The 27,299-nt window shown below is 39.5% G+C and overlaps 2 protein-coding genes across 2 annotated transcripts; one reads left to right on the top strand and one right to left on the bottom strand.

The window, feature by feature from the left end:
- The first annotated feature begins 4,524 nt into the window (after window positions 1-4,524).
- LOC148873649 (endoglucanase 3-like) lies at window positions 4,525-8,097 on the top strand. Its single transcript, XM_088966360.1, has 6 exons — window positions 4,525-4,811; window positions 5,470-5,973; window positions 6,450-6,599; window positions 6,697-6,808; window positions 7,052-7,215; window positions 7,482-8,097. The coding sequence occupies exons 1-6, from the start codon at window positions 4,611-4,613 to the stop codon at window positions 7,812-7,814; spliced, it is 1,464 nt and encodes a 487-aa protein (XP_088822486.1). The 5' UTR covers window positions 4,525-4,610; the 3' UTR covers window positions 7,815-8,097.
- An 8,261-nt stretch (window positions 8,098-16,358) lies between these two features.
- Window positions 16,359-23,968, bottom strand: LOC148873648 (protein NUCLEAR FUSION DEFECTIVE 4-like). Its single transcript, XM_088965054.1, has 3 exons — window positions 23,436-23,968; window positions 19,381-20,312; window positions 16,359-17,201 (listed from the first exon to the last, which is right to left on the bottom strand). Exons 1-3 carry the CDS (start codon window positions 23,874-23,876, stop codon window positions 16,724-16,726), a joined length of 1,851 nt encoding a protein of 616 aa, XP_088821180.1. The 5' UTR covers window positions 23,877-23,968; the 3' UTR covers window positions 16,359-16,723.
- Window positions 23,969-27,299: the final 3,331 nt, after the last annotated feature.

The following is a 27,299-nucleotide window of genomic DNA, read 5'->3' as shown; positions in this document are numbered from 1 at the left end:
CTAATTTTGTGCCGCCCAGGCCGCACAAGACTATTCCAGCTCCGCTGCCTTGCCGATTCGAGGAACCATCCACGTGAAGGATCCAGGGCTCCTCATCCCAGTTCGCGCTTCGCTTGACCAGGAGAGATGCCACACTGGCTGCTACTTCACGGGGTTCGGACTCTATGGGCTCGGGATCTCCGGGTCCGCCCGAACTGGGGACCTCGGGCTCGACCTGTGGGGCTTCGTGGCTGAAAGTGCACTCGGCGATAAAATCTGCCAAAGCTTGGGCCTTAATAGCGGTTCCCAGTTTGTACTGCACGAACTGGGCCCAGCACTTTATCGACCCGGGGGCCAGGTTCCTGTACCAAGTACGGGCTACCTCCCTGAGGGTGGTGGTAAAGGCCACACACATGCACGATTCGCTAGCCCTGGCGAGGTGCATTTGGGACTGAAAGGCGTCAACGTGGTCGTTGGGGTCGAAGGACCCGTTGTACTTGTCCAGAGGTGGGAGCTTGGAGTCTCTTGGTAAGGGGACCGCCAGGAGTTCCGATGCGAGGGGGGAAGGAACCGAGAGAACCGGGGCAGCCCCTGCCTCGTCCGAGCTCATGTCTTTGCCTCTGAATTCCGACAAGGCACGGGTGGCGGTTCGGCAACTTCGCCGACGCCTTCGCTGTTGAGCGGGCCTTGTACTGGCGCTGCTGGCCTCCGTGTTACCGAGCTCGATGGGCCCGGAATGCTGGTAGTCTGCCGCCAGGGCGTCGAATCGGTTTTCGGTGAGCTGGAGCTCGGGCTTGGAGCGCCGGGGTGCCGACCTCGCGGGCGAGGTTCCCGACCCGCCTGCGGGTTGCGAGGCGGGGATGACATTTTTCTCTCTTCGGCCTGGGGACGAGGCCTGGCTGTTAGGGTGGTTCTGGGGCCGGGAGGCCTTCGCCTGGTGGGGGCGTCCATCCTGCGGGGAGGCCTTGACCGGCCTCGGAGCGGGGTGGCGAGGTGGAAGTAGTGGTTGGTTCAGTGGCAGTTGGGGGAACTGCTGTTGATAGTGATACTGGGAGATGTTGTGCAGTACTTGGTGCTGGTGAAACTGGTGCTGCTTGAACTGTTGCATTTGGGCTTGCATTGCCCGCATGCACTGCATCAGGTCCTCCAACCGGTTTTGGCTGGCTGCTAGGGGGACGACAGTCGGTTCAGTGAAGGTTGTCTCAATGGGGAGAGGAAAGGGGATGCTTGTGGTAGGAGGGTTTACGGGTGCCACTGCTTGTGGCGCGTTCAAGATGGGGATCCCATCCGCCGAAAGGGGGATGGTGAACTGTCCAATGCACACCACGAGGACTTGAAGTTGTTCCCCGGTGGCGTTTGTCTCCGTGCCACGTCCGGTGTTGCTGGAGGAGGCCATGAGTGTTGGGTTTTTTGAAGAAAAGGGGTTGTCAAAGTTTGGAGGGAGGCTTTTTGAAGCGTTTTCCCATAGACGACGCCAATTGATGGAGCGCGATCCGGCCGGTCTTAGCTGTCCGCGGCCTTGCTTCTGAACGGGGTAGCAGGGAACCTGAAACGGAGGAGATAGGAAAGCTCCGGGGGGAACCCGGTGTAGAGGCTCCAAAGCTCTAGTTAGAATCCTTCAAAAGCAAGGTAATACCAGATAGCGCGAAGTTTGCATACCTCCTTTGTCGGGGGGCAGGGGGCTCTTATAATCACTTCATGCACTCGTCCCGAGGCCCTTGTCAGGTCAGGTATGATTACCCTTGTGCTTGTCAATTCGGCCGTCGTCCTTTCTGCTGAGACAGAACCATCACTGCCTAACCGCCTATCTAACTGGAGATGGCGGTGTCAGTGGCGGTGGCAGGTGGCCGTTTAGAGTCAGGCATGGTACGACTTGTTTGGTTTTGGTGCCCAGAAGGTGATGCGAAGTGCTGAGCGAGGCGGTCTTGAGCTCAGAGGTATCTATAGGGCAGGTCAGTTCGGCGAGGTGTATCCCAAGCTGTTGCAAAGTGGGTCAGTTCGGCGAAGTGTATCCCGAGCTGTTACAAAGTGGGTCAGTTCGGCGAAGTGTATCCCGAGCTGTTACAAGGTGGGTCAGTTCGGCGAAGTGTATCCCGAGCTGTTACAAAGGGTGAGTTCGGGCCCCCGGTAGGGAGTTCAGTCCGCTCGTATTCCCTTGTTCCCACCTAGGCTTGGCCCCTTTTGCCGAGCTGTTGTTTCTGCCACATGTCACGTAATAGAGAGGTTGGACCAAATCATCCTTTATCAGAATTATTCTGATTCCAATTCCAAACCATTATTCTTGTGAACCAAATACATCCTTGTTTCAGTATAGAGTAACAATCAAGTTTAGCAATTATAGCAGATGAAATGCAATGCATGAAAAGGCGTAGAACCCTCATTTTCAATGCGTTCAAAGACTTCAATTGCAACTAATACCCTTATGATAGCCTTCAATGGTTAAGTATATAAAGAAGGTTCATCTTCATCTACGAAAAGAAATAAATAAATAAAGCTCATGTCTCCTTTATCTTTTACTAGCATCTTGTGTGATATTGCTTATAATAACTACAGTAACTTTCTCCCTAATCAAATTAACCAGAACACCTAGATTTACGTTTGGACAGGTGGATTGCTTTGATGTTGCTTAGACAAAGAGGACCCCACCAATCCAATGGTCAGGATAGATGGGTGGGAGTGTATCATCTCTAGTATTAAACAAAAAAATCTTGTAGATATTTTAATTCAGTCTTCCTTCAATCTGAAATAAAGGATCCAAATATCCAATACTATAATGCATCTTATGCTATAAGTTTTACTTTGATAAAAAGCTTAGGTTTGGGGCTACATCTACATGACAATGAATGAATGAATGGCAGTTTGGCGCCCATAATTAAGTCACTATAGGATACCCTTCGTATAAACAAAAATTCCATTTTCTTAGCCATGCAAAATTTAATCAGAAAAACAAAACCCCATTTATAGGATTTTCTGGAATAATTTGCCCATTTTATCACATTTTTCATAATTAGTTAAATGGTTTACAACTTTTGAAGAACTAGTAAAGATGCATATTATAGTTATGATTTGAATCACAATAGGTGAGAACTTCTTCATTTTACAATAGTCAACAGTCGTTGCATCTCCTTTGCAACTTGCTCTATCAATCTCTTCTTTAATACTTAGGGAGTGTCCAATTACTTTGTTTTCTTGTTTTCTAAAACAAAGTAATTGGGCATCAACAAAAGAGTGGCCACATCTATAAATCAAAGGCTTTAATTACACTATTCGGATGACACTTATACCCCTTATCAAATTAGGCCTTTTATCACTTTTTAGAAATATGGTTAAAATGTTAACATACAAGAGATCCAACCTTTGAAAATCAAGTTTTTTAGATATCAAACGTCCTTTTAGAATTTTGAAAATCAAGTTTTAGTCTCTATTTCTTTAACCTATCTCCCTATTACCTAATCCAACCCTCCTCTTTCATCTTCTTTTTCTTTTAATTTTTCTATTTTTCAATTCAGAAATTTGAATTCCACTACAGACCTACAACGATTCAAAATTTTAAATACTTTCACTTATAACATCAATACCTATCCATAAATTGGCATAAATTCCGAGCTGGCACCTACCCCAATTATACGGTGGAGTTAAGATTTGTTGGATGGATTGAACAGTAAAAACCCCTTTCTTTCTATCAAGTAAATTTTAAAAATATTAATTAAATAAGAAAAATAATTCTTTTAAATAAATTTTTTAAGCAATTTGAAAACAGAAAACCACCCAAACCAAAAGAATCCTGTTTGAGGTTACCTACCGTGTCAATAATTCATTACTTACAATTTCATAACAACTGTACCGTCACATGAGAAAATATAACAGTGCGTATTACTGTTTTCAGAATTCTCATGTGTTGAAGAGAGGTGGCACAAAACTGTGACGCGCCTATCGTTGTTTTGCACGTAACAAAAACCTTAGAAAAGCACCGATCCAATTAATTCCAAACGATTGCGCCGGTTTTATCGTCATCCATCAATCAATTCAAATCCGTGGCGCCGATTTCTTAGCGCGCCGTTTGCGCCTCTCCTTATGCACCGCTTCATTAAAACGGCAAAGAGAGTTCAAAAAGTAAGTAGTCGTTATTTCTGCATAGTTTTTTTGATTCTTGTGTTTTACTTTTGCACTCTAGCGCTCTAGCACTCTAGTCAGACCAAGCCATCTTTTCCCATGGACGAGGCAACCACTTGTTAACTGTGGTCGGGGATAAGCCAAACAGACGACGACCAGACCTCGGATATAAATAATTTCCTACGCCCAATACAGTTCTCACCGTCCGATACTGGTGGGGACCACATCAGATGCAACTTGATCCGGATCAGACGATAAAGAATGATGAATACATCTTTTGATTCAATGTATCTCATACACATGGATCGGTGGTTCCGTTATGTCTTGACCACTGACGTGCAAAACCCTTTTTCAGTTTCTATGAATCCTGCATGAGAAAAGAAAGATGAGAAGTAAAAAAGCCTAATTTTGCGGTGAAGTCAGGGATATGGGGTTCTTCACTAGTCACTACTATATATACAGACGTTGTGGTTCCCCTATCAGAATGTGCATAAACTGCTATAGCTTTCCGAATCTCAATGGCATTGAGAAGGGCAGCTTCTCTCTGTTTCTTCTTCTCCCTTGTGTTCTTGGTTTGTGTCCATGGGCACCCAAATTACGGGGATGCCTTAACAAAGTCACTCTTGTTCTTTGAAGGCCAGAGGTCTGGGAGGCTCCCCTCCGGCCAAAGAATGAAATGGAGATCAAACTCTGCACTTTCTGATGGCTCAGCTGCCCAAGTATGTAGCTATCATGTAACTCTGTGTCATTTTTCTTCATGGGGTTAAGTTGTTTTCCTTTGAAGTGCTTTTTGTTAATGTTTTCTGTTTTGTCACTTTGTGCTTTAAGGGGGTTGTGTGGCCCATGAAGCTCTAACTAGATCATGAACAGCTAGGGATTAAAGGGTTGAGTTTGTATTTATATCTTTCAACATAAGCAAGCTATCTGGGTTATGGAACTCAGCAAGCTTTTGGGCTCGGTTTTAATCTAGTGCCACTAGGTTATTGCAAGACTCACAGCCCTTAAGCCCGCCAACCCTAAGATGACTAGACAAGCTAGGATGCAAATGGGTCGGATTCAAACTCGGTTGAGGTTGAAGTAGTAGGGTCAGTGTAGGTTTACCATTTAACCCTATCCATTGACATCCCTAAACAAAGCACTAATTGGCTCCCTAGATCAATGATCTGGTACTATTTTCCCCTAAAAGGAATATTCAAGGCAAAAACAAAGAGAAAAGACACATTATAAGACAAGGCAAGGCTCTACCCGCTTCTTTATATCCAAACATAACAGAAGTGCTAATGGATTTTTACTTGTGGTCAAATGCGAGGGATGTTGTAAAAAGAAAGCAAATTATGTGTCCCTACCAAGTACCAACGAATAAGCTTGTATCTGCAGGTGGACCTATCAGGCGGCTACTATGACGCCGGCGACAATGTAAAGTTCAACTTTCCGATGGCATTCACCACCACAATGTTGTCATGGGGGGCGCTGGAGTATGCCAGACCCATGGGTTCCGAGTTGGCCAATGCAAGAGCTGCCATCCGATGGGCCACAGACTACCTTCTCAAGTGCGCCACAGCAACCCCCGGCAAGCTTTATGTAGGCGTTGGTGACCCCAATGCCGATCACAAGTGCTGGGAGCGGCCCGAGGACATGGACACAGTCCGCACTGTCTACTCTGTGTCGCAGAGCAACCCTGGCTCTGATGTGGCTGGGGAGACTGCAGCCGCACTAGCGGCTGCATCCTTGGTTTTCCGGAAGGTTGACCCGGTGTACTCAAAGAGGCTCCTATCAACAGCCAAGAAAGTGATGCAGTTCGCTATGAATTACAGAGGGGCTTATAGTGACTCCCTTGGGTCAGCTGTCTGCCCTTTCTATTGTTCATATTCGGGATATAAGGTAAGAGTTCTTATTTGAAGATTAAACCAGTGCTTTCAGGCTTGAACCAGACTGGATGGTTGAACCAGTGACCGTTACCTTTTTTATGACTTTCACGGTCTGAATGAGCTAACCAACCTTAAAGGATTAGAATGACATGGCTTCTAGTCATTGTTCCTCCAGTCCGGAATAAGAGCTGTGGGATCAAGCCCGTTGAAGTGTCAAGAATGGGCTAGAAACAAAGTGAACACGTCAGTGTGTCACACACACATGGACCCATTTAGGACCCACATCTCATATATATGCCATGTTCTGCCCAGCCCACTTTATTTCTAGCCCATCCGAATTCTACGTCAGTGTCACACACCTGGCTTGCAGCTCAAACCCCCCCCCCCACCCCCAAACAAACAAAAAAAAAAAAATTCAGAGCTTGTATAAAATCTTGATTGTGTTCTATGTTGATCAGTTAATAAGATCAACTAATTCTGTTTTAACAGGATGAACTTCTATGGGGAGCTTCATGGCTTCTCAGAGCCACAAACGATGTTACCTACTTCAACTTCTTGAAATCGCTTGGAGCCGATGACTCGACTGACATTTTTAGCTGGGATAACAAATTCGCGGGTGCCCGTGTTCTTCTATCAAGGGTACAATGGGAAATAAATTTGTTCATTTTGATGGTAAATTTAGCAGTAGGGCATTCAAGTAATCTTAACATTATTCTTTTTACTGTGAATTGTGTAGCGAGCTTTGCTGAGCAAGGACATGTCCTATGATCGATTCAGACAACAAGCTGAAGATTTTATGTGCCGAATTCTACCCAACTCTCCCTCTTCAAGTACAACATACACACCTGGTGAGTTGGTTCCTATGAAAGGAAGAAGAACTAAGAAACAACTTGATCCAAATGGGCCGAGCAAGATTACATGATTTGGGTCATGATCAAAATGGGGGTCCAACACCCACTAACTAAATAAAGAATACCCACTGGGCAGTTGGGCCCAATATTTAGCCCAAGCCTTTGAAATGGGTTTTCACTTTTGGAGCTGTTGTTTCTTTTTTATGCTTTACCAACCATGTCCACCTTGTTAAAACGCAGGTGGTATGATGTTCAAGCTGGGCTCCAGCAATCTCCAATATGTTACTTCCATTTCCTTCTTGCTCAATACATATGCCAAGTACATGTCATCCAGCAGCCATACCTTCAATTGTGGGAGCACCTTGGTCAAGTCAAGCAGCTTGAGAAGCCTAGCAAAGAGACAGGCAAGTTATTGATCTATGGGAAACGCAAGACTTGAATCCGACCGGATGGTTGAACCGGTGACTTAATGACCCATTGGACCAAAATCTGTGACCCGATAACCTTATTGGGTTATGGTTAAATGATGGTTTTATGGGATTAATTGGCTAATTACCTGATTAACCGACAAAACCTGATCCGGTGAACATTCCAGTCTTATGTCCGGTTCGAGTCTTATGAGAGAATTCTCTTTTTTGATGGATGGGGTTTTACGTGACCATTTTTTCAGGTGGACTACATTCTTGGGGCGAACCCACTGAACATGTCTTACATGGTGAGCTATGGAATAAAGTTCCCCAAGAGAATTCACCACAGAGGGTCCTCCTTGCCCTCCTTGGCAGTTCACCCACTGTCCATAGGCTGCGATGGCGGTTTTCAACCCTATTACTACTCACAAAACCCTAACCCTAACTCCTTAACCGGTGCTGTTGTTGGTGGCCCAAATCAGAATGATGCCTACACGGATGACCGAACCGATTACAGCCATTCAGAACCGGCCACCTACATCAATGGTGCACTGGTCGGACCTCTGGCTTCCTTTGCAGGGAGCTACAACAAATGATGAGCCGTTCCAGGGATGACGTATTGGCTTGAGTATTTCATCCTTCTCTCTCTCATGTAATCATTCTCAGTAACAGCTGTAGTTAGGCGCCCAACCAAGAAGATAGGCTCTGTTTGTCTGCAGTGCAAATTCTGAATCGGATACAAATTTTGCAACCGATTCAGTTTTGCATTCGTTTGTTGTAACCATGAATTACATTCTTACCTGATACACATCTTGTACTTTTTTACATTTCAAAAACTGATGTGAAATTTGTACAACTTGACCATGTCATCTTGCTTCCTACCTGACTCACAAATGGGGATGGCAATTTTGCTTCCTACCTGACTCACAAATGGGGATGACAAATTTTCCTCGTCTCTGACCTACAATGGGTCGGGGACAAGGAGTGAAGTCAACCCTGATTGTATATATTAAATATTATATATATTTAAAAAAAAATATATATATATATATATATATATATTAAAATATATTTAAAATATATTTTATTTTAAATAAATCTATATTCTCAAAAACTTCTAATTAAAATATTTTGAAGATTTAGATCATTGATGGAAAACGGTTTCAATTAACAGAGCTCCCATCCGGATCCAATTGATTGGACTTTGATTATCACTGGTTATTTGACATTATAGCTGGCATTGTTCTGTTATTTTCTATCTCTTCTGAGAATAGTTGTGTGGGAATACGTAAACCCAGAAAATTATTAGAAGTTTAGAACCAACCCCTAAAATAATTACCCCCAGGGAGATCCCTGATGTTATGAACTTTGTTAATATTTTGGCTTTACAATAAATTTTCTTATCTTTCAGAAAAACACCCATAAAATGATTGGGATTAGAGATGTGGTATGTTTATTATATGTAGCTTACAAGCTAGAAACTATTTGTAGGTCAGAAACTTGGATGGCTGGATCATTATGTCTTGCATAGCTGTATCATTTATGTGTAACCAAAAGAGTTTGTCTTACCAGTTACCAGTACTCATGGTTTCCTGGACAAATTCTAACAAAAAAGTGGTTCGCCATTAATATTTACGGGAGTTATTCCCAATGGATAGGAGGATGTGCGTGTAAGGCGCTAGTGAGGCGCCAGGTGTGAGGAACAGATTCGGTCTCTCGTGAGAACTGCTGCCAATCTCTGCAACCAAATCACATGGCTGAGTTAATTACTTCTCTCCAACCAACTGTCTAAACCAACCATCGCTTGAAAAAGAGTCTTCATGACGTCGTCGTAACCTGCAATCCTCCTCTCATCAGTCATTCTCCAAACTTTTTCCATCTCGTACTAATGATAAGACTGGTAGGTAGGATTACAATTTTGTAGGAATTTTTCGATATTTGACCGGTGGGACCTAGGGTTCGGGTTTTGTCATTAGAGTGCCTTGGTATAAGAACCATTTATTATTTTTAATATAGGTATCCACCCCGATTATCATTATAAATCCATATATACATTACTAAAATGGAAAAAACATGATATTGGAAGAGCCTTAATAAAAACCATTTAACTCATTTCTAGTAATAGTTGATTGATTTAGAGGAGTTTTGTGTTTTAGTTGAAAAATTGGTAGGACATTCTGGCTGGGATTAATCTACACTATATTGCAGACAAAATTATGTGGATTAAAATTGTTTATACTCACATGGGTGTTCTCGATTTCTCCACACCATACATATTGATTCCATACATTTCGTGTATAATTTGTGAAATAATTTATACAATCAATCATGTAGTGATGCAAATGGATCAAATTCGAATTCAAATCAATGTATATATTCGAATCCGATTCTAAAATCCCATTGGATCTCACAAACGGTAATTCAAATTCGAATCCGTTAAGGATGTTAGATATCTGAATCTATTCCGGTCCAATTCAAATCATGAAAAAATTTAATAAATTATTAAAAGAAAAAACAAAAAATATAAGTTTCTTCTCAATTATTTTCATCATATAAAATAATATATACATATCTTTTTATAAAATATTTACAAATAATGCAATATAAACATATATATAAATAAATATATTAATATATACTTGTATTTTTATAAGTAAATGTCTTTATAGATATATACATATATTGGTTGGATTGGATCAGATCCTATCAGATTAGATAGGGGCAATCCAAATTCCAATTGGATTCGATCAAAAAATCTAATAAAGGGTTATCCAAATCTTACAAAAATACAGTCAGATTCGGATTGGATGGTCTGATCCATTTGCACCCATACGATCATGAATGAAAAAAAAATCACAGTTTAAGCCAAAAATAATTTCAAATAACAATATAAAATAATAATGAATAAAATAAAACACCAATATGTAATTACTAATAAATATAAAAAACAAATATATTTATCATCATAATATTACCTTCAATAATAAATAGTTTAAAAAATAGTTTCAATATAAATTAAAATATATTAAAATATTAAATAAAATGAGGGTAGTCGGACCAGTGTTAATGCACCTACATTAGATTGAATCTTTCCCACAAACTGTCCACACAAAGAAAAACACCACATTATCGTGGATAGGACCAAAATGGTCCCATCCGGGATATTTTCACACTACCAAACACCCTCCTAATTTCTTCTCAACCAATTGCTATTAAATATAGCAAATGGCCATGCTAGGAATCCTCTCTTGGGGGGCCGAATTATATGTCTACTTACCCACACATGCTACTGAAAAACACATGTTGGATATTGAGTTTATGTTGTAATAACAGTAAAGAGAGCAGATGGAACTTATTGGTAATCGTTTTCCAAACCAAACTTGTAGTGATGTAAAGTTGTTATAGGAACTTGAAATTAGGAATTGCAAGAAGATGGAGGGCTAGGTCGTGCCACTTGGTCACTCTCCTTAAAACCGTATTTGCCCCCCTATGGTGCAGCTGGGTGATCGTCAACCGGTCGCCAAGATAAAACAGCCCACAGGCCACTGGTAGGCGTGCACTCGCTTATCAGACCTCTGAGAACCACAGAAGATTGATGCTCAGATTTCTCAGAGAAAACAAAAATGTCAAAAAATCGTGTGTGTACCAGCGCTCTTCTTATAGAGTGCTCTCAAACCCGAATGGACACAGATGTGTCCTTTCAGATAGGAGACTCTTCAAAACAGTGCACCTGTTCGAAGAAACACAAGGAGGAAGAAGAGACACAAAAAAGAAAACGTTTTAATTTGAAATTAAATTCGAAATTGAAAAGACTCGATTTTAAAAAGAAGATGTATAAATCGGTTAAACCAAAAAAATTCGGTGCATTGCGTGTACATGCACACACACCCACACCCACGCCCACGCCTACACCCCGACCCGGCCCAACTCGGCTCGACGCGCACGTGAGAAAAGCACCCCCAACCCCCCTCACATGCATGGAATCATAGTCCTCTCCTCTTATGGGTCCCTACCCATAGAGGGAGGAAGACTACAAATATACTCCGCTTCCACTCCTTTTCCAAGCAATGTGGGACAAGGAGTCATTTAAGGGTGGGAAGAGGAAAAGACAAAAAACAAGAAAGGGAGGAGAGAGATTATTGTAAGTTTGAATCTCCCTCCAACAATCCCCCACAAAATTCAAAATTACAAGAAGACCGAACTGTCTGAGCATCGCGGTGAGAAAAGTATTCATGGTGATGTCTTTTGGACTTCAATTAGCACTTAGGCATGACATGCTATGTTACATAGTATATGTGGAGTCAAACTCCTTAAACCTTTCCTCCTTATCGTAACTAGCTAACCGGCCAACCAACTCAACTCACCAATTCTTTAGTAGTTCTTTTATTTTGGAACATTTAGGCCTTGTTTCCCTCTTGGAATCATGAGTGTTTTAGAGAGTCAGCCTAGGTCTCTCATAGAAGCAACTACACTTCACATTATTCCTAATTGATCAAGAGCCTCATGCACAACCTCCTCATTCTGCAGTGAGCACTATCTTACCTCAGCATCTAAAATGGGACATAAATGATAGTGCTTTTTCAAGTCATCTAGCGACTCGTTTTTACCCATTCAACCTAATTCCAGGGATCTCCTTTCACATAGGTTGGGTGTTCGTCACTAATGACTTTGTAACGAGCATTAGCCATTCCTACCGATGCCTCATAAACCACTTTAGAAGCTTGTGGTTTGGTTAACGAATTTGCAAGGTTCTTTTTAGACCTTACAAAATCCAGAGCGATTGTACCTTCGCTGAGGTATTGTCTTACCAGGTTATGCCGTAAGTGGATGTGCCTTCTTTTACCGTTGTACGTATGTTTCTTGGCTCTAGCTATCATTGTTTGGCTATCACAATGGAGAGATATGGACAAAATTGGTCGCGACCAAAGTTGTATATCTGCCAGCAAGTTCCTTAGCCACTCTTTCTCAGACCCCGCCAATTCTAGTGCAATGAACTCGGCCTCCATTATTGAACTTGTATTGCATGACTACTTTACCCATTTCCACAATACCGCTCATTTACCTAGAGTAAACACATATCCACTGGTGGAAGTACTATCCTTTGAATCTAAAATCCAATTCGCATCAGCAAAGTCTTCCAAAATAGGAGGAAAACCTTAGTAATATAAACCAAAGTTTATGGTTCCTTTTAAATATTTTAATAATCTTACTAAAGCTTCCCAATGTTCATTTTTGAGATTATGAGTATGCTTACTTAATTTTCCCACAGTTATAACTATGTCTGGTCTTGTACAGTTCATTAAGTAAGATATAGATCCAATTATACTTGCATACTCCTTTTGTGAAATAGATTCTCCTACATGTTTCTCTAAGTGAATGCTACAATCAAGAGGTATTTTAATCGGTTTTCAATCATAGTGTCCAAATTTTCAAAGAATATTCTCTACATAATGTGATTGGGAGAGAATAAAGCTTCTTTGTTCTTTATGGATTTTAATCCCCACTATTACATCAGCCTCACCCAAATCATTCATATCAAATTTGGACATTAGAAATTGTTTTGTTTCTTTTACTACCTCTAGACTAGTTCTCATTATTAGCATATCATCGACATATAAACAGATCATGACTCCTGTATTATTTTCAAATTTGCTATAGACACATTTATCAGAATCATTTTTGCTATATCCGTTAGTTACTAACACATTATCAAATTTTTCAAACCATTGTTTGGGAGTTTGTTTTAAGCCATACAAAAACTTAATTAATTTACATACTTTATTTTTTTGTCCTAACATTGTGAAGCTTTCAAGTTGCCTAATGTAAATTTCTTCATCTAATTCCCCATTTAAGAAAGCTCTTTTCACATCCATTTGATGAACTACCAACTTGTAAATGGATGCTAAAGCAATAAAAAACCTAATTGTTGTTAATTTTGCAACCAAGGAGTAGGTGTCAAAGAAGTTTATATATTTCTTTTGTTTGAACCCCTTACTAACTAATCTGGCTTTGAATTTGTCTATTGTGCCATCTGGTTTTAGTTTTTTCTTAAAGATCCATTTACAATCTAGTGCCTTAGATCCAAGTGGGAGATCTACAAATTCCCAAGTGTGACTAGTGACTAAAGAGTCTATTTCACTTTTTATGGCTTCTTTCCAAAAAACCGCATCAGGTGAAATTACAGCTTCCTGATAAGTTACTAGGTCATTGTCCACTAGAAATGTAAGCATTCTGTCACCCAAGTTTGTTTCTCTTTTTTGTCTTTTACTTCTCCTTAAGTCTGGGTCTTGCCTAAGTGAAATACTGATTCCTTGAGCACTCATTTGTTTTTGGTTTCTAACTTGGTTTTGGGAAAGTTCCCTATTTAATGTTTCTATTCTCCAATGGAAGATGTGCTCAAAGAACTCTGCATCTCAGGACTCTATTATTGTGTTATTTTCAACAACATTTTCAATTTTTTTATTTATAAGGAACCGATAAGCCACACCATTTTGTGCATAGCCATTGAACACATAGTCATAGGTTTTCAGTCCTAATTTATTTCTTTTAAGTTCAGGTATTCCAACATTTGCTAAGCAGCCCCAAACTTTTAGATAGTTCAAACTAGGTTTTCTGTTATGCCAAAGTTCAAAGGGTATTTTTCCTTTCTTCTTGGGTGGTATTCTATTATATAAGTGACAAGCCATTATGATTGCTTCCCCCCACAACTTTAGAGGTGCACCTAAACTAATTAACATTGCATTCATCATTTTTTTAAGTGTTCTATTAAGTCTTTCTGCAACTCCATTAGATTCAAGTTGATAGGGGGCTGTGGTTTCATGTATGATTCTATTTTCTTCAAAAAAATTTTAATGGTTTGTCTATCATACTCAGTTCTTCTATCTGTTATAAGTCCTTTTATTTTCTTTCCTAATTGATTTTCTACTTCAGTTTTGTAGTTTATGAAAGCTTGATCAGCCACATCTTTTGATCTAAGTAGAACTATTTTTGCATATCTAGAGAAATCATTTGTAAATGTTATATAGTATCTTTTTCCTCCTCTAGTTTCATGACATTTAAGGTCTCATAGATCATTGTGTATAAGTTGTAACAATTCAACTTCTCTTTGTACACTTTTACGAGGTTTCTTAATAAATTTTGCTTCTACACATACTTGACATTTTTCTTTTGTAAAATTAATAGGAACATTCAAAACTCCTAATTTACATAAGCGTTTTAAATAAGGAGTACTACGATGTTCTAGTTAGCATGCCAAATATCAAAAGATTAAAAAATATAAGGAAAAGAATAAGCAATTTTATTCATAATAATATCAGAAACATTCAGTACAAACAATCCTCCTACATTTTATCATTTTCCAATAAATACATTATTTTTAGTCAACACAACATTTTTTTCTTCAAATGTGAGTTTCAGTCCTACTTTATTGAGGAGTGCTCCCAGTACCTATTTCCGTCGGATCTCCAACACATGCAGTACATCATTCAGCATTTGAATTTTTTTCTGAAGTTAGTTTTAAGAGCACATTTCCTTTGCTAATGACCTTTGAAGTTTGTGAGTTTCCCATGAAGACTTGCTCTCCTTCAATCTGAGTTGTATACTCATAGAAGGAGTTGCGGTCCCTACAGATGTGCTCGGTAGCACCAGTGTCTAGTACCCACTCCTTCGACTTATCAACTAAGTTTACCTCAGTCAAATTGACTTTCAGTTACCCACAGTTATTCTTTCGGTACCGGCAGTCCTTGTAATGTCTGGGTTTGCCACATATATAGCAATTTCCTTTCTTTTGTTACTTCTTGAATTTTTTTGTCATTTTTCACATTCAAGTTCTTTTTGAATTTTGTAGTCTTTTCCTCCACCATATTGATTTTGGAAAACTGGCCCTCATCTCTTTTTTTTTTTTGTGTTCTTTTCTTCAATCTTAATTTGGACCACTACTTGGTCCAAAGTAGTGTCCTTCCTCTTGTGCTTCATACTGGTCTTGAAATTATTCCATATATGTGGCAGTTTTTCTATGAGAGAACCGGCAATGAATTCATCTAGCAGTACCATGCCTTCCTTTGTTAGTTCCCCTACAAGAACTTGGAACTCATCTATTTGGGTAGACATGTCCATGTCTTATTTCATGGTGAAGTGTAGGAAGTTGGCAATAACATATTTCTTGTTTCTGACATTTTCTAGAGCATACTTAGTGTCCAATGCAATCCAGATTTCATAAACATAATTGTAAGAAGAGTAGACATTGTACAGTTCATTAGACAAGCAGTTTAGGATATGGTTGGTGCAGAGCTTGTAGTTGGGACACTTAGTCACTCTCCTTGTTTGATGGGTTGGGTTCGGCCAAAGCAAAGTGTACCCCTAACTGTTCTAAGGCAAACAACAGGCATTGTCTCCAATGCTTGTAGTTGGTTCCATTGAATGATTCAATCTTAGAAAAGTCGGGAACTGTTGACAGTATTCGATTTCTCTTGAAGGGGTTAGCAGTGATAGGTTTCATAAATACGGTTTTAAGAATATTGTAATAACAGTAAAGAGAGCAGATGGAATTTATTGGTAATCACTTTCCAAATCGAAGTTGCAGTGATGTGAAGTTGTTGCAGGAACTCGAAACTGGGAATTGCAGGAAGATGGAGGGTTGAGTTGTGACACTTAATCACTCTCCTTGAAACTGTATTTGCCCCCTATGGTGCAACCAGGTGATAGCAAACCGGTCGCCAAGATAAAACAGCCCACAGGCCAATGGTAGGCATGTACTCGCTTATTAGACCTTCGTGAACTACAAAAAATTGATGCTCAGATTTCCCCCGATAAATGAAGCTCCCTATTTTATAGGGCTTAATAGTTAATGCAAAAAGAACACTTTAAATGAAAGGAGACTAACTGAGAGTGACATCACATTTCACTTAATTATGTGATGATGGATTTGGGAAATTGAGAGGAAAATTAAATGAATTTGAAACAGGTTTAGGATGAAGGGTTCTTAAGTGGCTTTGGGAATAGGAAAGACAGTTTTTGCATAATTTGTCAAAAACTGCTTTCTGAAAAACGTAACAATGTAATGTCAAAAAGCACAAACTATAATCGGGGCACTGTTCTTTTGGACATAGCACAAATCAAAAGCTTATCGAGTCCCAACCCTATTTCGCATAAATAGTTGAATACATGTATCATTTCATTTCTCCAACAGTGGCAATTGTTCTTGTTGTTTCGAGGAAACATATGAATGAATAACAAAATGAAAGAGCCAAAACTGCAATTTTGTATCGAGTAAAACAATTACAGTACCAAAAAAAAGGAAACAATTGCTAGTTATGCACCCCTTTACAAGAAAGAAAAACAAAAATCAATGTGGTTAAGATCAAAGCCAATGACTCTCTGCACGTCAAGCTTCATCAACCGCCTGCTGTCCTCGTGACAGGACTAATCCCTTGATTTGGAGGTTTGGTATAGAACTTTTCTAAATATATGATGTATTTTCGAATTTCGATAGATGAGAATACTGCAGTTAATACGATTGCATCTGTCTCCGATTCCGTTCAAAACTGTCATAAGCAGGTCTGGTCCGTATGAAGAGTAACACACTGGATGCTAGGCCTAACAAGGAAATGCATCCCCACGACACAAAGGTTTGTAGGTAGCAATTTCTCCCCATGCACACCATCTCCCCATCCAACTTACCCGAGTCCCGGAACGTCACGCCGGCGTTGGCATCGTAGATGACTGCGGCCATGAATCCATACGCAAGAGATCCAATTGGAATGTTAGTGATGAGGATGTTGTGGTTCACACCCATGCTGTTAGGGCCAAATAACTCCGATGTGATTGAAACGGCTGCAGCAAATATGAATCCGGAGCTCAGACCGATGAGGGCGGTTCCGGCGTGCAATGCCATACTGCTGCCAGAGGCGGCAAGGATAAAGAAGGCGATCGGCGTCGGCAAGAGAGCCATTGTGAGCCATCCCGTGCGTGCGAAATACATCTTCCTGCATACATAAATGTTTTATATATAATTATCTAGGATTTCCCCTTGTCCATTTTGACATCTGAAATTCTTATAACCAATCAACTATATAGTATGGTAATAAATCAAGTGAGTATTTATCAAAATTCACAAAAGGTTTTAATTGGTCAAAGCTGTTCAGATTCCAATTTTTTCTTTTTTCGAACAGGAAACTAATGTAAGCTATTTGATAGGTTCTGTTTGTTTCTTGTCCGTCTCTCTAGAAGTTAAAGGAAATATCATAAATTTTTTATACATGAATATTTGAGCAATACAGATGGTCTTCTATTGGAATTTGGAGGGATGTTCTGAATCAGCCATGTCTGGCACTGGCATATACCAAAAGAAGCCTACGGTGTAGGCTTCGTCCTTGATTGTATGTCAGGATTCACAATTAGCAACGGTCTTTCCAATTTTTCGGACCAAATTAAACTGTTTTGATATTAAACCAAATAATATCAATTAAAATACCCCAAATAATACATTTAAGAGGTAAAACTTAAAAACTTTTTTATTATTTTAATATAAAACAAAATAATTTATTATATACTTATAATTTAATACATTTGGTTTGCTTTATAAAATCTAAAAAAAAAAGATAAATCAAAACCGTAAAATGAAATTTAAAAAAAATGACAAATGAAATCAAATCATAAATTCAGTTTGGTTCAATTCGGTTTTAAGGTTTGAATCCTACAAGGCTACAATGGACACCCTTGCAAACAGTTATTAACTATATTGTCAATTGTTCACCATCTAAGAAACCCCCTCCTCCCCAAAGAAGATCCCCTTAGAATCGAAAGTCCCGGAAAAAAACTTTCTTTCAATCAGTGTCAGAAACTGATACTTATCTGTAAATTTTGATTTGAAAATCTCCCCAAATTGACAGGAATTAACCAAGCGATGAAGCTATTGGGTGTGATGACTTTGGTTCCCCACCCAGGAAGGAAAGGTTATCAAAGCAGACAATGACATAAAGGTAGATCAATCAAGTGTAAATACTCCTTTAGAACGCACAAGTATAAAGATATTCCTAATACACGCTGCAAAGTGGATGTAAACACGGTTTTAGCATGGTATTGTGAGGACTGAGAACTGCATCCGATAAAAATATTCAGAAAGGAATCAATGGTAGTCCATATCAATAGGCAGCTTTCATCTAAGCAAAATATCCGGGATAAATGAGGTCTACTCAATCTTTGGATGACTTTTGCACCTCCATTAATTTGCCACGACTTAGGATTCTTGGCCACTTTTCCTACTTGTTAAAGGATAAGGTCATGTGGACTAATACTATGATGTTGGGTGTATTTCCGGCTGGGTAAAATAGTTACCCACGTCCTTAACCCCAACTCAGGTGGGGGATTAATCCTTCAAACTCCAAATCAAATCAGCCCCCCACAACGTCCCACATCACATTCCCGTATTGGGAACATTTTCCCATGATAATGCTAAAAATGATGATATCAGCATTGGAATTGAAAGATGATATTTTGTGTCATGTTGTGGGGGGAAATTATGTGGGGGGCTAAAGGTCCCCATCCTAGAGTTGTTGGAAGTTGTGATAGCATTCAAATTCACGCTGATCCAATGGATTGGGAAAATACACACAAAAAGGAAGATGGAAGAGTAGGTCTATCAATGATACTCGAAAGTCAAGGTCTGATCTGACATCAGATACAATTATATGTATTTATGTAATTGATTGGATTAGAATTTTGTAATATGCATCTGATTAATAAGTGGATTACATTAGGATTTGATTTCATTTGGTTATTAATGTTTAAATTCAATTATATTATAATATTTATTATTTTTGATATATAAATTTTATATAATTATTATGTTTTATTTAACATTTATTTATTATATATAAAAGTTAAAAAATAATTAACTTTTTAATTTTATTGTAAAGATTAAAATAGGATTTGGATATAAATTTTCAATAATCGAATCAGATTCGGATTTTGCTGAATCCAATCCGATTATTGAAAGCTTATAAAGCAACATATTAATAACGGGAGTCGATACCGCATATCCGCTGGGGCGCTGGGCATACCCAGCTAAGGTACTGATTGAGCAACCATTCGGATGGTTAGAAAGCTGGTTAACTCAGTGACGAAGAGTGGAGTAGACTAATGAAAATAGGAGGAATTACTTACGCACGCATGAAGTCCGGAGCTGCTGACAGCAGACGGCCGAAGAAAGAGCAGGATGAGTAGAGCGTGACGAGCGTCGTAGTGTGGGAGCTAAACCCAAGCGATTGTGCAATCTGCCCAAGATTGTTACTGTATACCAGCCCAATCGTACCCCCACAGAAATATGCAACGTAGTAGAGCCAGAAGTCCCACCTACGAACCAGCATCCGAGCAGGGTGTTCCTCACCGAGCATCACCAACTTGTCCTTCTCGATTACCCTCTCACAGCACCCATCATTCTCTCCTTCATCGTGTCTAGCATCTCCATTAGAAATTATGTTGCCAGTAAGCAGTGTGTTGCTACTGCCATTTCCGTTGACGTTCTCACGTCCAATGAACTCCTTGTGAAGCTCAAGATCATCGATGTCGACGAGATTGAAGCCGGAGCCTTGGAGGCGGAAGCTGGAGTGGACGGTCCGGTGGACCCAATCTCGAGCGTACAGCGTGCCGGGGATGCATAAGGGGATGACGAGAAGGAGGACAGCCCCAGCAAAGAGGAAGCGCGCGGTTGATGCGCTGGAGGAAACTGAGTTGAGGAGGAGGAGGTAGAGGCCGGTGAATATGGCGAGGATGTTGAGAAAGAGGAATACAAGGGAATCACGGCGAACGACGTCGGAGGGGAGGGTTTGAAACGGGGGCTGGCGGAGGATTGGTAGGAGCGCAGCTATAGAGGTGAAAAGAGGGATAAGTGCATTGAGAAGTAGATACACAGCATCGTCGCTGGAGTTTACGGCATTAGCAGCAAGGCTGTATATAGCGGCGCTCACTCCATTAAAGCTGATGGTGAGGGACAGAGCAAGGGCCCGGTTCACCGGAAAGTTTCTGATGCAGAGAACAAAGCACACGGTGTTGAACCAACAAATGCTACAGCCGGCCAACAAGCACAGAAGAAACACCTGCCAATGAACAAAACAATTAGTTCTAATTTAGTAGTTAACCTGTTAGTTAATCCATTTCCTTGGAATGCAAGAAAATTTTGTAAACAACTGAGACTCAATTCGGTGTCTGGACTTCCTTAATGAATCGTGAGTTGACTCGGCGTGTTTAATAGGCGAGTGAATAAAGTAGACATCGTAATCGTAAATACTTGTACAGTTCCCTCGTTGGAGCACATTGCACAGGCACTGCATAAATTATGACAGCTATCTTAGAAATTTTGCCTGATTCATTTTGTCTGGGGTTTTTATCGTTCAGTCCACCTTTTAAATTTTTATGAATCTGTGCTGTTGGTAGTGGCGGGTGAGGGAGTAGATAATAAATTTTAAAATTAATACGTTCAGAAAATCAATGTATTATTAGAAACAATACACTTACAAATCAACATATTGTTCAAATTTAGAAAATCAATATATTGCTAAACATAACATATTTAGAAAACCAATAAAAATTATTGTGGGACAATGTGTCGAACTTTACTAAGTGTTTGGTCTACTTGACCTTGACTCATACTTCTTTGACAAGAGGGCACTACTAAGTGTTCTTGTGACTCATATATTTAGAAAACCAATATATTATTTAATTATTTTTCATGTGGCTAAGAGGGCACGGGTTAAACCAAGAAAAAAACACCTAGCGACGAAGGGATTTGAACCCAACGTCTCCCTCCCAAAACTTGTCCTGCTTGGGCCATACCAGATCTGCTCTTCACTCGTGAGCACCGTACTATACATTGAGAACATTTCCCCTACTTATAAATTATTATTCATGGGAGATATTTCCAAAGTAGATATGCATGTGAGGCGCCCCTGTGTGAGGAGCAGATCCCGTTCCTGCTAATGTGTTGATATGTCACGTCCAAAACACTGCCAAAAGCCTGGATTATTGGTGTTGCTAGGGATCTTCTATCCGCAAAATACGCTCCCATTTATGTCTCAATAGGCCACTGCAAGTGTACATTTGGAAACATCTCCCGTGTCATACCCTTTGATAGCCATACACTGGGAACATATTCGTGTGCTTGTATGGTTTTACTCATGTGAGAGATATTACCAATGCACAATGTCCAAGGGGTTATGAAGATGCTTTTGTGAGTTCTGAATATGAATTTATTTCCTACTGTACATGTAGGAGTGAAATGGATGATTGGGATGTTGGTAGCTGATCCAAACTCTACTGGTCCCCAACAGCCAAAATTAATCAAGCGGCCAAATTTGCACAATTAATCTAGGTTCACCAAAGCTTTCCCTACAACCAGCCAAAAACCTTACCAAGGAAGATGGGTATTGCTGATAAACCTAATGTTGTAATTAGTATTATAAAAACTGTAAAAAAAATCAAGAAAAAGAAATCTAATTCAACCTTTGCTCTCCATCAAACAAAAGCAAAGAGAGATGTTTGACAGAAAAAAAAAGGTAAGATTTTGCAACAAAGGCAATTTTATTATTAAGAAATTTTAAAAAAAGAAAACAAAAAAAAGAAAAATTCATAAAATATCTCTCAACATAACACGTTAAATAAAAAAGACTTCTAAGCCGCTAAGAGACATCTTAAAATATAAAAATTTCTTTTTACAGGTTGCAAGTTGCAACAAACAAATTTGATTTGAAGAGTTTTTTTAATCTTTTCTTTTTAAAATTCATGGGTCTATTCACTCTCTAAGTCGCACGGAATCACGTGCTCATATCCCACGTGCTACTGGAATCACATGCAGACGTGAGAGGTGTGGACCAGCTGCTTGCGTGGCAAAATCATTATTTTCAAGATTCCAAAAAATGGCAGAAAAAAGAAGTAAAAGAAAAGTTGTATTATTGTTATTTCTTTTTTTTTTTTTTTTTTTGTTTTGTCAAGATCCCGGAAAATCTCTGTTAGTGTTCGCTGCGTGAGGCTGACGCCAAAAACTACCAGCCCAGCGAGTCGCCGGGTTTGACGGGCAGCTTATTTCCACAATGACCAAAATAGCCTTAACAAAACAATTAGTACGACGACGGGAATGGGATCTGATCCTTAGGGCACCCCACACCGACTTCGCAGGTACATCTCACCATATATTACGAATACCTCTCGTGAATAATAACCTCCTAATAAGAGTCCTCTTTTCAGTCTACGTCTACGACTCTATCACAACTCCATCTCCACGTCAGAAATACTCCAATGACAAAGAGGTTTTCTCGTGTTTTAATCATTTACGGATCTTCTGTAAGAACTGACATCATTACCGTATTTTTTTATGAACAATAAACAATAGCCGTTTGATCTGTGATATTACAAACGTAGGACATGATTGAAACGTGGCGCGGAGGGAATCGTCAATAAAGCAATATTGATCTAGATCTAGAGACTACTAGCCGTCGGATTGGAGTCAGGAGTTCTAGCCTCTGGGACTAGTTCATGCATTTATGTGCCTGCCCACGTGTTCTAGAGAACTACCAGTTGTCAGTTTCCTAGTTCATGAATCATAGATCTGAATTCGAAACGGACGGTCGATAGCAAGCTAGCAGTTTTCTATCAATAGAATTATTTGCACCTTGAAAAGAAAAATACGAGACGCTGAGAGAGAAAGAGAGCGATTGGAAGAAAACTGAAGAGTCCTGGAGTCTGGAGGGGTTGTTCCACAGAGAGAGAGGGAGAGAGAGGATATTAGGATTGTTCCACAGAGAGAGAGAGAGAGAAAGAGAGAGAGAGAGAGAGAAAGAGAGAAAGAGAGAGAGAGAGATTCCAAGAACAGAGGAACCTCAGACAAGGGTGGACGAGAGGTAGAAACAAAATCCTCCATGATTAAACTTGGTAAAAACGCAAGCCCAAGTTTGACTCGCAGATTTATTATTTATATTGTCTATGAAGTAAAAACAGAGCCACAAACAGAGTTACAGAGCAAGACCAGAACGAATTCTTTCATCATTCCTCAACCCAGGAATCAAAATCCAATGGAGGGTTCTTCAATCCGAATTGAAGAAATGATTTATCGAAGAGCCAGTTTCAATACAAAAAGCAAATAAGCAATAAATAGTTCCCAGAATATTCAGCAAAAAAGCAATTTCGGTTTTTAATGAAATAAAGGGAGAGGGGAGAGATGAACTGACCAGAACATAAGGCAAAGAGATGTAACTCCGAATCACGAACCATTGAAGGCCATAACCAACCAGACCCATAAAGGCAGACATGAACATCACGACCCACAAGGGTAAATGCAGCAGGGCAAGGCCTGAGGACCACCCAAACGCCTTCCCAAGATCCGACGCCACGGCGAGGTAGTTCAATTGAACCTGAGTGATCCCCAGTACCGATTTCAGTTCCGTGGAGTACGCCGAGAAATCAAAGTTGGTGCCCGTGAAGGCCTGAATCCAAATCGTGGCCACCAGAATCATCCATTTGCGAGACTGGCCGGCCATGGTATGCACGAGGATCCTCAGAACAGGGGAGCCACCGACTTCCTTCGAAGAATCTCCGGAGACGAATCGCCCCTTCGGCTCGTCGTCTCCGTCTTGGAATTTGCGCTTCTCCTGCTCTCTTCGCGTCCTCATTTATAATGCGATCAAAATGCCTGTGTCTCGTAATTTCTTTAATCCCAATTCCGACACAGTAATCCTCATTTTGTTTTGTTTCTCTTAATCTTTTACCAACTTTTTATTGTTCATTATTTTTTCTCTACTTTATTTAGTCCAGTGATATTAAAATTTGAAATTAGAATTTTACTGGAGCAACAAAGGCCGCAGACATCAATGTCTCGTGTCTCGTGGGATTAGATTAGACTGTAAAATCTCGTGGGCCGCAGCCTCAGCCGACCATACACGTGTCTCTGACTGGTTACACGACAACCCTAGATTAACGCCTGAACTTCTGGGCCCACAAGATTACTTGTTGTACGGATGATACGGTGGGGCCACCTTGAACACAAAGAAATTGACGGTGGAGATTTCCTTCTTTTGTTGAGGACAATGTTAAATGGAGGTTTGATCCACGGCTGCGTTTCTTTATTGTTGAGATGACGATTAAGAATTTCAGATGCTAGTTTACATTTCAAAATTACCAAAAAAACAGAAGGAACAGTGATAATTTTGTTGTTTAGCGCCTATTAATGAGTTTTGTCGCTCTTTTGTCTTTAAATTACCAATAATTACCACTGCAAATGTATAAATATTGAAATATACAAAAACCACACTCTATGCATTCATATGCGCCGTAAATTGGCATTAATTCCGAATTGGCACCTATCCCAAATATATTTTGAGGCTATAAATTTTGACATGGAGTTATTAGTCATTCTCCTCTGTTTTTGGTACATGTTTAGTATCGATGTTGCAAATGAAAAAACGGAGCACCACTTTATTAGAAAACGATGCCTTTATTTTTGTTTGGAATCGTTTCTGCCAAGTACGACGTTTCCTAGAGCAATAATATTTTTTTCTATTTGGTACCAATGCTCCAGAAAAACGTTTTCATCGATACCAATTATCCAGTGCCACATCATTGCCCTGTTGGCAGCAACGAGCTACAACTCTAGGAAATGCCAAATTTGGCGTTGCTCCAAGCTATGGCTTCCCAATTTTCGAGGTAGGGCTTGGAGCACCATTTTTATGGGAAAACGGTTCCAAACAAATGCCCATTTCTTGGAGTACCGCTTTTTCTGATGTGGAGCTGTTGCTCCAAGAAACGACAACGATGCCAAACAGTCACTTAGAAATGCTTGTTTGTTTGAAACTGTTTTTCCATAAAAAGTAGTGTTCCAAACCACGCTTTGGAATTTGGGAAGACAGGGCTTGGCGTGATGCCAAATTTGGTGTTTCCTAGATCTTGCTGCCAACATGGACGTAAGGTGGCACTAACGTGGCATTAGATAATGGGTATTAGTGCTGAAAACATTTCCTGGAGCATTGGTACTCAAGGTTCAAAATATCACAACATATCAGTGTGTATATTTTCGTACGTATCGGCCGATACAAGTCCATATCGGGTTGTTTTGGATCTATATCGATTGATACGGGCATGAAATGAATTTGTATCGTCAATCCATATTTAATACTGAATCTCTCATTAATGTCGTCTATTTAAGTCTAATTTCTGTTTCATTAATTAGCCAATTATTCTAAGGTAAATTTAAATTTGAATTTGAATTTTAGCCCCTAATTCAAAATGATTCCCTATCATTAATTTCACTTTGTTAGTGTAAAAACTTCAAAATTTTAGCAATAGAAAGATTTGAACCTTAGTCACACTAATAAATATTAAGATTAATTATATTGGTTTTTGAAAATTGGCACTCACATTTTATTTTTTTTATTTTTTGTTTTTGTTTATATTTTAGTTATTCCATCATTTTTCGGTGGTTACTAATTGTGTCCCAATATGTCACACTTTATATAAACCATTAAATTATGATTGTTTACATTTAAATGACTTATTTACAATCATATAAAATATGTAAATATAGTTAGTAATATATTTTTTAAGATTTACTTGAATTTTTTACCATATTTATGCATAGCTTGAATTTTTGTCTCTATCCATATGTATCCAAAGTGTATTCCGATAGATCTCTTAAAAATGTCTTTCCGATACACGTTGCGTTTTCAACACTTTGAACATTGTCTTCAGGAAACATCCTACCTGGCAGCAACGTTTCAAAACAAAAAAAAAAAAAATACACCGTTTTCTCATAAAACAATACTTCCAACCCACACATCAGTAGCACCATTTTCTCACTATATATGCAGTATGGATGCCAAACATATACAAAATCTTCAGTTTAGAAGAAAAAAATGAAGGTAAAATATTTTACTGTGAAAAGTTTTCACCCATTTTGGATCCAATTAGTTTTCGCAAAATACTGTGTTTGTGGGTTTATGAGTAAACCAGAATTCAATTTCAAATATAAATGAATCAAAATTGAGTCTACCTATACAATAGTCTTCATCAGTTTTTGCGGTCCTATCTCGAAAACTAAAGTTTTTACATATGCAAATGGACCGGGATCATCATCCAATCCTAATTTTCATGCATTTATTTTCAGTGCAAGGTTCCTCCCTATCGGTTGAGTTTTACATCAATAATCAACCTAAAAACTATTTTGATTTTATAAATGTATTATTTACATCAAAAAAGTTCTAACGGTTCATTAGTTTTAAACCCTTCAACATTGAATTCTATCGATATGCTTTTACACAAATGGAGTTTACACCGAAAACAAATGCAACCTATAAATCTTCTTCATATTTTCATCAATATTCCATGCATATAATGGGATATCCATATGAAATTAAATCACCCATGTTATGATCATATCAAATTAAAGTCACCCGTAATGTCCTTATTGTAGGTCCAAGGTATAGTTGGGGTACATCACAATTTGGAATTGATGCCAATTCACGGGCGAGCATTGGTGTATAGAGTGGGGTTTTTTATCTTTTGAATGTTTATTGCTCTACAGTGAAAATTAGAAATTTGTATTGGACCTATTCGTATTTCTCCCAATTTAATTTTGGGGTAATAGCATATAGGGGCAAATTTTGGGGTTTAATATCAATAAAAATAATATTTAAAAAAAAAATCAAAAATAGGTTAACTTTTTTAAAAATAATATCAATAAAGGGCAAAAATACCGTTCATCATCTTCTTCTTGCCATTTGTTCACCAGTGCCGCCATCCACCATCGCCTGCCGCTGCCTTCGCCTCCAGCAATGTTGTCGGAGGTGGCCGGAGGCAGAGGTGGGTGGAGGTGGCGGCGTTGGGTAGAGAAATGACCACCAGCACCGCCGCCGCCACCTCTGCCTTTGACCACCTCCAGTAATGTTGCAAGAGGCGAAGGCGGAGGCGACAGCGGGTGGTGGTGGGCAGCGGCGAATGGCGGTGCTGGTGAACAAATGGCAAGAAGAAGATGATGAATAATGTTTTTGCTCTTTATTGATATTATTTTAAAAAAATTGACCTATTTTTAAAATTTTTAAAAG

Source organism: Nelumbo lutea, chromosome 1 (assembly GCF_056320005.1).
Source record: "Nelumbo lutea isolate HS-2025 chromosome 1, American lotus-T2T, whole genome shotgun sequence".
NCBI classification, from domain to species: domain Eukaryota; kingdom Viridiplantae; phylum Streptophyta; class Magnoliopsida; order Proteales; family Nelumbonaceae; genus Nelumbo; species Nelumbo lutea.
The sequence above is the reverse complement of the archived record's forward strand: the minus strand, read 5'-3'. Positions and strand labels throughout refer to the sequence as shown.